Consider the following 12,607-nt stretch of genomic DNA (forward strand, 5'->3'; position numbering starts at 1 on the left):
GGAGGCTACCTGCTCATGAGGAAGTCTGCTTCTTCCTTTCCCTCTGCCCCACCCTGCAACATGCTTGCTCACTCCCTTGTTCTCTCTGTTAAATAAATAAATAAATAAATATTCTTAAAATTTTATTTATTTATTTATTTATTTATTTATTTTTAAAGAAGAAACTGAAATGTGGCATGACTTGCTTGAAAGCAGATTTCAAATATAAATCCTGGGCTTGAGCTCTGGTCTCTGACTCCAAATCTCATTCTCTTCTGGTTCAGTCTTTTATTTCTTAATGTTTTCCACCTCTGAATTGCATCTACAAGATTATTCTTTGATAGAGGGAAATAATTTGCCCTGTTCATTGCATTGTTTTGAACATCAAAAGTTAGAGTAGGTAAAATACATTACACTGTTACTCCAATATAAAGTTATTATTGTGTTCAGTATTGGGGAGATTGCAAAAGGTAGCTGCATTGTTTTGTGAAATGGTTTTAGAAGGGAAAGAAAATATTCTCAAAGAGATGGGAGAGAAGAAAAGAGAATCTGGTCGAGGGAGGGATAAAGGATTTATAATAAGAACTGAGCTTTGAATTCTGAAGCATTTCCTGATCCCAGACCATGTGGTCAGGTCACGCTGAGCCCACCTAGAGAGAAAAGGAATGTAACTTTCTTTTTTTTTTTAATTTTTTTATTTTTTATAAACATATATTTTTATCCCCAGGGGTACAGGTCTGTGAATCACCAGGTTTACACACTTCACAGCACTCACCAAAGCACATACCCTCCCCAATGTCCATAATCCCACCCTCTGGAATGTAACTTTCTAATGTTTCAATAATTTCTTGAATTACTGAGGTGTGGTCAGCATGCGTCTCTGGCATTTTATCACAGGTTTTCAGCTCTTGGCTAATGACATTAGGGAACTGCAGTTTTAGCCTTCTGTTTTACCTCCCCTTCATATAGAAAAGCTGAGTTTCCTCGATGATAAATTCAGAAATTTTCTAACTTATTTTTTTACCACTACCAAGAATTGCAAATTCTGTTGAGGTACTAAAAGAGTTGGAAAAAGGAAATCCCTACAGAAGAACTTTGGTAGAGATGAGAAGTATAATTGCTGATTAATAGCATGATGGTTGATTAACAATCATTGAACATTTAGTATGTGAAAGAAACTATTTTACATGGTTTTGTATGCATTGTTTTCTTTCTTTCTACCTATACCCCCACCCACCTCTATCATTTAATTTAAGTGATTGATTCATTTCTTCAACAAATGTTTGCCAAGCTCAATTCCTGTTACTAGATAAGACTTACTGACCTTTTAGAGATTATATTCTAATGGGACATAAAGTCAATAAAAGTCCATGAAAAATTGACGAATGAATACTTGATAAACTATCAGATAGTGACAAGGTCTGTATAGAAAAACAAAATAATATGTAAGAATAAAGAGTAAAAGAGGCCTGAAGTGATTAATGTTATCTAGGTGGAGTCACTGGTCCAGAAGAGTTTAAATTTGGGCAAAGGTATGAATTAAGTAAGAGGTTAAGCCATGCAATGTTGACAGAAGAGCATTCTGGGACAAAGAAACAGTGCGTGCAAAATCCGTGAAGCTGGGGAGGTTAGATTTTCTCCTGAGTGTGATGGAGAGCTCTTAGAGGGTTTGGGCAGAGGAGTGACACAACTGGATTTACTTTTCAGAAGATCATTCTGGCTCGTCCTGCATAGGAAACGGTTTATAGTTTACAGGACTAACATGAGTAGAAGCTGGCAGTCAGGAGGCTATTGTGTCAGTCCAAGGAAGAGATGGTGGTAGTTGTGGAGGGTGAGGAATGGGGCAAGTAGTCAGCTTTGGATAGTAACATGGTTCTCTTCTGATTACTTCCACTCTCTTGGTAAAATGAGTTGATGTCATTAGCTGAGAATGACAAGATTTGAAGAAAAAGAAAGTCTGAGCTGGTCCCCAGAGAGTGAGAAAGTGAACAGACTATGGAAAAATACTAGGATTGTGGGGTAAGCGGGTCCTGTTTGAAGTTTGTGGTCATCACTCTAATGTGAGACAACACTCCATGGTTGTGTGTTTTCCTCTACCCACCTTCAGTTTTTCTGGCAAGGGCAGAGAATCTCATTCAATTCGGGCTGGGATTTTGCTTTCTAGGTGTAGTGCATAGGGAGGTAGAACATGAAGGTTTGTACAATTGGGAGCTTTTGGTAAAATGAGGAGATAAGGTGCTATTGCCCGTGAAATGGGGACATTGGTGGATCAGTTTGTCTCCATGCTGCTAGATCTGCTGGAGTGTGCTGTGGACTGAATTTCTGTGCCCCTCAAAATTCTTAGGCAGAAATCCTAACCCCCAATGCGATGGTATTTGGAGGTGGGGGCATTTGAGTCATCATTGTTTAGATGAGGTCATGAGCGAACTGGAATTGAGGTGGAATGTCCGCATTGGCAGTCAGACACTTGAAATGGAGACCTTGAAGATATTGGGGCACGTGATCATGGGAGTGGGTTATCTTTATCAGCCTAATACAATTTATATAGTGTTTTATATTTGCTGGGTGTTTTTCTCCTCTGTATCACTTGACCTTGCTAGGTTGTCAGAATAATCGCACAGTTGAGACCAGCCAAGTTCACTGCCAGAAGGTGGAGGACTTATTCTAGATTGTTAATGTCTGAAGAGGTGCCTCCTATCACAGTTAAGACTGTGATGTTGGCTCTGTTCTGGAGGTGTGAAGGTGCGGGTAGAACAGGCCCTGGCCTCTGGGTGCAGTGAGGATGCCCACACACCAGCCTCCCTTGGTGCAAGGAACCCTCACCATTCCCAGACAGGTGATGGTGTTTATCAGCAGGAAGGTGTTGTAGGGGGCCGGGGAGTACCCTCGGCAGAGAATCCTCCCTCAAAAGGGGCGTTCTTTTCTGGATAACAGCCAGCAATCTGTAAGTTCCCACCAGGCCTACTTTTCAGTATGGGATCCAAGTTTTTAATTTCACGCAGGTAGAGGTCAGTGTTCATTCTGTGGGTCAGTGCGCAGGAGCCGGGCTTCCGCTCTTCAGCAATTCTTAAGTAAGCACCTCCAGCGGCTTAGGAGGCTTTCCAGGGGGGGGGGGAGACGTGGGTGTCTTAGCTTCTCAGCCTCGCTGCTGCAATATCCAGGGGTGCGTCTCCCCCTTTTCGATTCTTGACGTCAAGCTCCAACAGCGCGGAGCCTGGCAAGGGCGGTGGAGAGCAGAGGGAGGGTGACAGGGAGGGGAAGCCATTGCAGCAACAGCTTGCAGGAGGGAGCTGGACGTCTCCCGGTGGAACAAAACCGGGAGCGGGGGCCGGAGTAGGGGGAGGAAGGGGACCTGCCGGTTCAGGGAGCCGCCGGGTTGCTGCAAAGAGGGGCGGGGAAAGGCGGGGGCGCTGCATGCAACGCTCTGGCTCCAGCGGTGCCCGCGGGGAATGTGACATCAGCGGCGCCGGGCGCTTGCGGCTGGAGAAGGCAGCTCGCCTGGGCTGCGCGGTGCACACCTCGCCCGGGGGAGGACGCGGACTCGGGCAGGCGGCCGGGATGTCGGCGAAGGAGAGGCCAAAGGGCAAAGTGATCAAGGACAGCGTGACCCTCTTGCCCTGCTTTTATTTCGTGGAGGTGAGTTGGTTCAGCTCTTTGGCATAATGCAGATCTTGAGGGCAGCTCGGGAGCGAATTCGGGTCCTGGACTGTGTTGGAGGCGCGGAGACTGTGCGGGGGTGCGCGCCGCTGCCCTAGATGCACGACCCTCCCCCTTCCCTTAGGTTTCTCCGGAGCTCCCCCGAGTGTGCCTATGAGTGTCTGCCGGCCAGGGGTGACTATCACTGGTGGTGTCGCTGCTGGGTGGCCTGCAGGGAAGAGATACCTGTGTGAGTGAGTGTGGGGCTAGTTCTCTGGCCCTCCGGTTCTGCTGGTGTGCAAAGCGTCCGTGGCCCACAGGGGCCATGATGCCAATATTTCGGGATTTGTGTTTTCAGTCTACGAATCCGTATCTAGAACTCTGTGAGCTTTCGGTAAGAATTCAAATGCACACAGCCATGCTCAGAATGTATGAGGTCTGGAGATGTTTATAGAGCATTAGAATTACTGACTGCTTTATTCAACAACAACAACAACAAACAACATTCCCTTATTACAATTATTATGGTGCTCACGTCTGCTTCTAAAACTGGGTCTGCTTCTCTAGACATCAATCTATTGGCCCTTTTCCATGGCTAACAAAAATTATACATGTGTATACGTATGTATATATGTATGTATAATATTTTTAAAATATGTGATACCATCTGCTTTTGCATGATTTCTACATGTACATTTATTTTGTGCTGAGCAGTACTATAGATAAGCAATTAACATGCAGATGTAATCATAATGAACCTTTAACTTACCAAAATGCAGTATTTAAGAAAGGAACAATTTGTGGAAGGGTTAAAAAGATTGACAGGTACAGTGATTCCATGCACCGTGGTCCATTGCATTAGGAAGACATTTTTTAGGCAAGAGGTTTATTAAATCATAGGTAGAAAAGAGATACATTGGATAGGTTTGGAGAATTTAGATGGTTGTAGTCATAACATTATGTTCTGTAACTAAAACCTGGATTGCAACAGAGAGTGTTAGAGTGTTGATGAATTATAAATATCTTTCATTGGTTGTCTTTTCAGGCAAATATGGAGGTTTAGTACTTCCAAGTACAGATAGTAGATTCTGTATTTGATGATGGTGAAGCTTATCTATATTGAACGATAGGAATGATAGCCACTGCCTTGGAACTTGGGGGAAGGGACGTTGTCAGATTGTTCTTATACAGGACAGAATATTTGCAGATTTCTCTTAGGTGTCCCAAATTCTAAAATGGTTTCAGTTTTAAGAAAGATGTATGTGACTTGCATGAGTCTCAGAAAAATGATGGGTGACTCCTTCATCCATGACCTATAGGAAAGAGAAAAAAAAAGAAAAAAAAGAAAAAAAAGAGGTATTTTGTTTATTTAAAGTAATTAATTGATTAATTTGTTTTTATCCTTTCTCTTTCACAAGGGATTTTGAGGTCATGGTTTAGACAATTTTGTTGAAAGATCATAGTTTCCATCAGAAAAATGTGGGCAGCAGAAGATTCCATGATGAAAAGGGAAAATAAATAGAAAGAAAATGGGATGCCTGACTTTAAGCTAAATCATGTCAAGCCACTTGTCGCATTGCTAAGCCACTGTGGTTTTATACTAAAGCACTTTCATTCATATCTGGACCATTTATGTGTTCTAGAAGGAATCAGTTCATTTCTGGGCTCCACCTCCAGGATGGAGCACACCTGAGGTCAGCTAGAATCTGACCGCATATGGACTGCAGCTGTATGGCTTCAAAGCAAATACTTTTATGAAAGAGGACAAACCAGAGAATTAAGTATATGTCTTTAGAGTCTATGTGTGAACTTTTGAAGGACCTTTCACAGGGGTACATACATATCCCTTAATCTAAAATTTTATAAGTAAAAATGCCTCATAATGCTTTTGAGATGTATCTCTAGGAACAAACATCTCACAAATGTCACTTCTTTTCCATGAGTGGAAATCACCCCAAATCATTACATTCCCTTTGACCCGTTCAGATAACCCTCTACAAATTCCTTAGCAGAGCAAGCTATAGAATAGCTTAAATACTTGAAGACTATACATGGATTCTGAATGAGCATTAATGGCATTATATCCTGGGGGTAACACAAAGTGAGAGCCACAAAAATCGGATTGCAAATTATATCCCTGAAACTTCAATGCACTATGAACCACTAAAGAGCCTCTAGAAAATTGGAGAAGACATTAGTACACCATTTATTTAAGGGGTTGACAGGATGCACTACCAAGCTTCTTTGGAGTGACTCATTTTGAAGCCAGTGAAAATGAGCTTTGTATTTCCTTTGGAGGATGAATAAATAGCAGGAATTAAGATGTCAGTAAAATGCCCTAGAATAATGACACTTTGTCTTACAACATGGTTTCCCAAGACCTTAGTAATTAAAACAGAAAAGTGAAACCTGAGTGAATCTTCCATCCCATATCAGCCCCAAAGCTCATATCTCAAGCCTTTCTATGTTACTTCAGGCAGTAATTTAAGCCCCTACCCCCTCCCCAATTTCTAGAGGTGGTTTGGTTCCATAGCATTCCTGAAGTGGACCAATTTTGATGGACAGAATGGAAACAGTAACCAACAGAGTGCTATTTACAGTTCATACAGTAATAATTGCAACCAATTTTGAAGCACCTAATTGCACCATCTCATTTAGTTTTCAAAGGTTCTTTTTAAGAGAGACACTATTATTATCTATGTTTCAGAGAAGAAGAAACAGAAGCTCATGGAAACTGAACAGCTTGTCCAAGGTTTACAAAGTCAGGTCAGAGTTAGAGCTGGGTATGGATTCAGAGCATGTGTTCCTGGCACTCACTGTCTCTCTCGACACGCTGAAAGAATATTCACAGGGCAGAGTTACTGCCTATGGCCTCCCACTGGTAAACATAGAAATATGTAGTTTCAAGTAAGGCTACATCAATGAAGATGACAGTTTTGCCTGATAACAGACCATCCTTCTCCGCTGAGTTCCTCCTTCACAGGACGCCTCTAGATGCAAGGGGTTGGTGGACAGGGTCCACTCCCCATACGGCCTCAATAGTTAGCAGCTAGGGTCCCTTCAACAACTCCCCATGACCAGGTACGAAGAAAGAGTGGAGATGCTGGCAGTTCAAGTGCAGAATGTCAGAGGGTGGGGACTGTATCCTTGGGCACTAGGCTAAGTGGTTCAGCCACTAACAGTGAGTAATCTTGTCCCAGTTCACCACCAAACTCAACGTCAAACAAACATTAAATTAATGGATAGAATTCATTTCTCTCTCTCTCTCTCTCTCTCTTTTTTAAAATATTTTATTTGTTTACCTGATAGAGATCACAAGTAGGCAGAGAGGCAGGCAGAGAGAGAGGAGGAAGCAGGCTCCTCGCTGAGCAAAAGCCCCATGCGGGACTCGATCTCAGGACCCTGAGATGATGACCTGAGCCAAAAGCAGAGGCTTAACCCACTGAGCCACCCCGGTACCCCTAGAATTCATTTCTCTTACACCTTTGGTGTATGCTGCCAGTTGTCTGCTGATGAAGGGGCTTATGGCTGACAGTAATGAAATATATTAATAGTACATGGTGATGGAAAAAACACATGATGATTTTCAGCACGGTACCTCTATGATCTAGTTTATTAATTTGGTTTTGCCTTGTTCAACTCAAAAGGAACTCTGACAAGCACATCCAAGGCCTTATCATTTTGGACAGAAAAGCAGGTTAAAAAGGAATGTTCCATTGAAGATAAGGTTTCTTTTGCCTTTAAAGTTCCAAAGCACTCTCTGGCTGATGGTTCTATCACTTTCAGTGGCAATTGCACTGGCAGCACACCTACACTTAGTGAAAGGTCTTGCAGGCTTAATCACCCAAAATTACGAGATGAGGTTGATTATCTGTGTGTCTAGTGCATTTCCTTTATACAAGGCATCATAATGGTTGTACCTGTGCTCAGACTCACCATTTTGTTCTCATTAGTCATCCTGTTCAAAGATAAGAGTTCACATCAACTCGGTAGGTAATATAAACAAATGACAAATACCCTTTAAGCCAAAAAGGCATAAATTCTTAATAAATAAATAGGAAAGAGCTTTTTTTCATTTTAATGTTCTGTTTTATGACCTATATTTTTATTACTAATCTAATGTTCTTTTTATGGAGGTTGAAAGCTGTGTTTGACCAATATGCAAGGATATTTTTATAGGATTAAAGAGACAGATGGTTGGAAATTCTTGTTTTTCTACACACACACACACACACACACACACACACACACACACCCCTGCACACACAGGCAGGCACAAACCCAGGTCCAGGGAGAATATCATCTCTTGCCATTAAGCATCAAATAACAGTATCTGAAGAATTCCAGATTCAGAATATTTTAAACACAATAAACTTGAAATCATACAGAAGGTGTTCACTAGTTTGAATGTTGGACTTAACAATGGCTATGTCTCGAGATTTTGTTAATGCAGTTTAATTACTGTAGGCTTGGTAACCAGACAGGGTGTTCCACAGTAAAAGCCCTTGTTTCTTGGTTGCCGTCCGACCTGGAGAACTTCCAAAAGCCTTTGTTTGAGCACAGATATCCCAGTTTGGTCAGTCTGAGCACCATACGCAGACATTCTGGTGTCCTGATAAAACATTAATTTGAATTTTGTTTTCTTCTCCCTGGAAAGTGTTCCCAGATTCTTAATCATAGCAAACCTGAAGTCACACGATTTCTGTTCTAGCTCGTGATCTGTGTGAAAATTATATAACTCATTGGATCTTCTCTCTGGGAAATATAGCTAGCTTATTTCTTTCTCCATAAACTTTGGCATCAGTAAGAAGTACAAAATCACATTTCTGCATTGCATGTACCAAAATAGTAGCTGGAGGCTTTTCCCTTTTCTGGGCGGCATGGTGAAGTAGTCTGCTCAAAGTAGTCCCACAAACCTGCCAACAGAGATGAGCTGACAAATTTTTCCTCCTCTTTTAGAGTCACAGTGCGCAAAGTCCTCTGGTGAATGAATAACGAGAAGGAAATAGAGAACAGATTCCCAAGTTTTAGAGAGACCAAATGAGGACATGTCCACAAATACCAAATATTGATAGGTATGCAGTACCTGCTTTGAGGAAATTCTGTGCTGTTTTAGGCACCATCACTATCCTACTGTCCACGGCCACATCACTCATAATGTTCTGTGGCCTACTTTTCTCTAATAGAAAAGAAAAAGGAAAAAAAGCATTTGGCTTCTACCAACCTCAGAGGAGACTAACGATAACAACGGCAATAATAATAATAAGTAGAAGAATGAATTTCAGTCCTCCTATATGTGACACACCCTGTCCCTACATTATCTTTAATGCTGAGAACTACCCTAGAACTAGCATTACTATTGTGTTGAGGCAGTACCAAGAAAGGATTATTATCCTTATGTTTTACATCAGCAAACTGGAGCTCAGAGAGCTAACTGTGGGGACGCACGGCAATGCAGTGAAGCAGCCGGGATCTGAGGGCTGGTGCCTCTCACTGTTGCACTGCCGTCACACTACTCCCCCTCACTCACACTCTACTCAATGGAACAGAGCAGTGGGTTGGGGACACCCGCCGCTACCACGCCCGGGCTAGCTTCATGGTGTCTGAAGGCAGGTCCTTGAAAGATACCTGGTCAGGGCTCCCTCTGAGTAGTGGGGTGAAGTTTTTCTCTTGTATTTAGCTACTGAACGTGGGGCTTCGTTAGTGTTGTCTCCTACTCACAGAAAGGGATTTAATCCTGACCTGGAGGTATACATGACACGCTATCTGTCTGCCTCAGAAGGCGCTTCCTTTGGGACAGCCCAGGGCACCCATGAGTCTCCTGTGGGGACCAAAGGAGCAGCAGGGATGGAGTGAGGAGTTGGAACTGAAATAAAGCTTAGAAAAGGAAAATCTGCAGGTCTGGGGAAGAAGGAATCCCAAAGAGATAACAGAAACAGAGAGAGGCCAGGCCATGGGGGAATTAGGAGAAGATGCTTGAGAAAATAGAAGGTAGATGTGAAGTGCATGTGAGGGGATGGGGATCCCGTGTGTGAACAAACCATGGAGGTCCTTTAGGCATCCTGGTCGTCTCAACCGGCTTGTTAAATGCATAACATTAGAGGCATAATTGTCAGTTTTTATGTCAGGAATGTATTACAGATACAGTGCACAGCAGATTTCCTGCCGGAGTATGTATACACACCAGGCTATTTTCAGGCAACCTCTCTTTAATAAATAAATAAATAATTAATTAAATAAATAAAATAAAAATTTAAAAAGTGAGGAAATGTTGTATTTCAGAGTTAAGTCTAATAAAATCCTGCACTCCAAGAACATCTGGCTTGGTTCCTCTATCGCAGAGGAGAAAATCGTGCCTTGAAAAGGTTAATTGAGTTACCTACAGGCACACTCTAGTTGAATATCAGATCGGGAATAGAACCTGAGTCTCCCATCTCCTGTTCCAGTGTTCAGTCCTAATTACTACTATTTCTAGAATTGCTCATATTAGAAAATATCCCCCTGGATTATAACACTAAAAATACAGGTCATTCTAATTCTACATGTGAACAAATTGTGCTAGTTGTTTGAAAGTTGTATCTCGAGACCTAGGGTACATGTTTCATGACTTGGCATTGAATTAGTCAACATAGTAAAGCAATTGTGAATGGATCTTTTGCTTTCCCAAATTGTTGGGCTCTTTGAAAAACATGGCTATAGCTAAAGACTGGAGTTTGGAAGTGGTATTTTTCTTTCTCATTGCCTAATTGCCCACCGATAATTTCACAATTGCTTCCTTTGACACGAGGTCTCTGACAGACAATAAAGATGAAACATTGAAGGAATAAGAATATAATTTACATCATTAGTAAAAAAAATCCTGAATTTTCTATTATAATGTATTGTAGTTTTTCACATACATTGTCTTTTTTGATCCTTTAAATACAACTGGGCAGTAGCAGTAGGTACTAACTCTGTTCTACAAATGCAGTAACTGAGGCTCAAGGAGGTCCAAGAATATGCCTAAAACCCAAATAGTCCTATACGCCTATGTCGAAGTTTGTAAAAAAAAAAAAAAAAAAAGAGGTTTGTATTTAGATAGTGAAATGTCTATGTATGAGCATCTTAGCTTCTGTGGTTTCTTCTAGAATTAATTAGCTGAGAAATGTACTTCCAGTAATTCCTCATGGTCAAGTGGATTTTGGAATATGGAAGCTAAGGACAGAAATGTTCTTTTTAACACAGTTAATGTGGAGGTGTTTTTCCTGTCAGTACTTAGACACGGAATCAATTGCCCTGTAGTTCCATTATTCTTTGGTTGTTTTCAAGTCACAAACATTTATGTTAATGCAACATAAGGGAGGATAATTGCTTCCTTATTTGCTGTCACAAGATGGCTTCTGTATATTTTTCCAGAACTGGCCTTAGGTCACTGAGGTATAAATTAAAGAGAGGGAAAAATTTGGAAATTAAAATCAAGGTATTTAGAGGAAAAGGTAAATGACGTATCAGTTTGTTTAACAGGCTGTTGTTTGGGAGTGGGAACATGGAACTATGTATGAATGTGGTATTTACAATTTAATGTCCTCACCAAAATCCTGGGCTATTTAATTGCTTTGGTGGTAAAATGCCATTTTATAAAGTCCTAATCATGTTTCAGAAAGCGAGACCACATGGGCAGAACCCCCAAGAGACCAATCTTACATGAAGTAATCTCCAAAAAAAGGGTACTAAAATGAAGTACCAGGGTGTAATCTGTTTGTGTCTTCATGACAGTTCATTTATTCATTAAATAAATATTTATTGATCGCTTATTATGTGCTTTTAAATTAGTGGAAATGATATAGAACCATTGCTGGCATATTTCCTAGTTCATAGGAGAGTTTCAGTAAATTTTCACTGGACGGATGGAATAAAACAGAACTAATATGAACATAAATTTGTCCTTAACTTTTTTTTTTCAGCTAATGGAAATGTTTTTGTTTGTAAAGTAAATGCTGATGAATATCCCATCAAATATGTTGCTCTGTCTCGTGAATTATTGAACAATGGAAGATTAAATCAATCTCCATGGTCAATAGGAGTCCTCAGTTCTTAAGTATACTTATACTCATTTTATGATGTAAGACATACCTATGCAGTTTTTGAGATTTCAAGGAGTGGTATTATTTAAAGAAGGAACTCGTCATTTTAATTTTCATAGATAACTCTTTAAGTTACATAAGGCACACATTCTAGCAAACTCTGGGCAAGTAACTTACTTCTCCAAGTCTCAGTATCCACATTTGTAAAATGGTGGAAATACTGTGGGCCCATTCATTTTTGTGACTCCTTGATTGTATACAAATTATACAATATGGCTAGTAATTTCTAATGGAAACTCAGTGCTTAGTAAATGAGTTTTCTCTTTCCCATTTGCCAACACCCTCCAACCCATCATCTCATCTAAAGTAAAGTTTTCATGTGGCTTCAGACTTTACTAGATTCCCTGGAAAGGAGTTTATTTTCCTGATTTTTTTTTTTTTTTGGTATCACACATTTTTGTATGTTTTATAATGTGCATACAATGATAAAGTAATCTGTTTCAAAATAAAAATACGTATAAATAAAAGCTTGTTGGATTGCATGCTCATTTTTTATTGATACAGGCACACACATACACACACACAAAACACACATTCACAAAATGGAAACCACTTGCTTTTAGTATCCTTACTTAACCTTGTCAGTGGGAGAAAATTCACATTCACTGAACATTTTCTATATGCTAGTACAACACTCTACTGCAGGTTTTTGTTCCAAGGATGTTGGTAGGTCCGTACTCTGTGAGACCGTGCCATTCAAATCATTTAGAATTCTGTGGTACTGTATATGAAGTCAGCGGCAGCTATCCAGTGCAAAGTACATATATTCTCATGTTTCATTTCAGCCATCTATGAGATAAAATATATATACATTCTACAAGAAAAGATGAATCAAAGGATAATCTAATCTTTGGGAGTACGTATCCTCA

At 40.7% G+C, this 12,607-nt stretch overlaps 1 protein-coding gene across 1 annotated transcript in view; it reads left to right on the forward strand.

The window, feature by feature from the left end:
- The first annotated feature begins 2,993 nt into the window (after positions 1 to 2,993).
- PLPPR4 (phospholipid phosphatase related 4) overlaps positions 2,994 to 12,607 on the forward strand; it is a 41,432-nt gene continuing 31,818 nt past the window's right edge. Inside the window, exon 1 of the mRNA XM_082686477.1 lies at positions 2,994 to 3,615. Within this exon, the coding sequence (XP_082542603.1) occupies positions 3,394 to 3,615 (222 nt within the window). The 5' untranslated portion in view covers positions 2,994 to 3,393. The remainder of the gene's footprint in view (positions 3,616 to 12,607) is intronic.

This window comes from Mustela nivalis (assembly GCF_964662115.1).
Source record: "Mustela nivalis genome assembly, chromosome: 10".
NCBI classification, from domain to species: Eukaryota; Metazoa; Chordata; class Mammalia; order Carnivora; family Mustelidae; genus Mustela; species Mustela nivalis.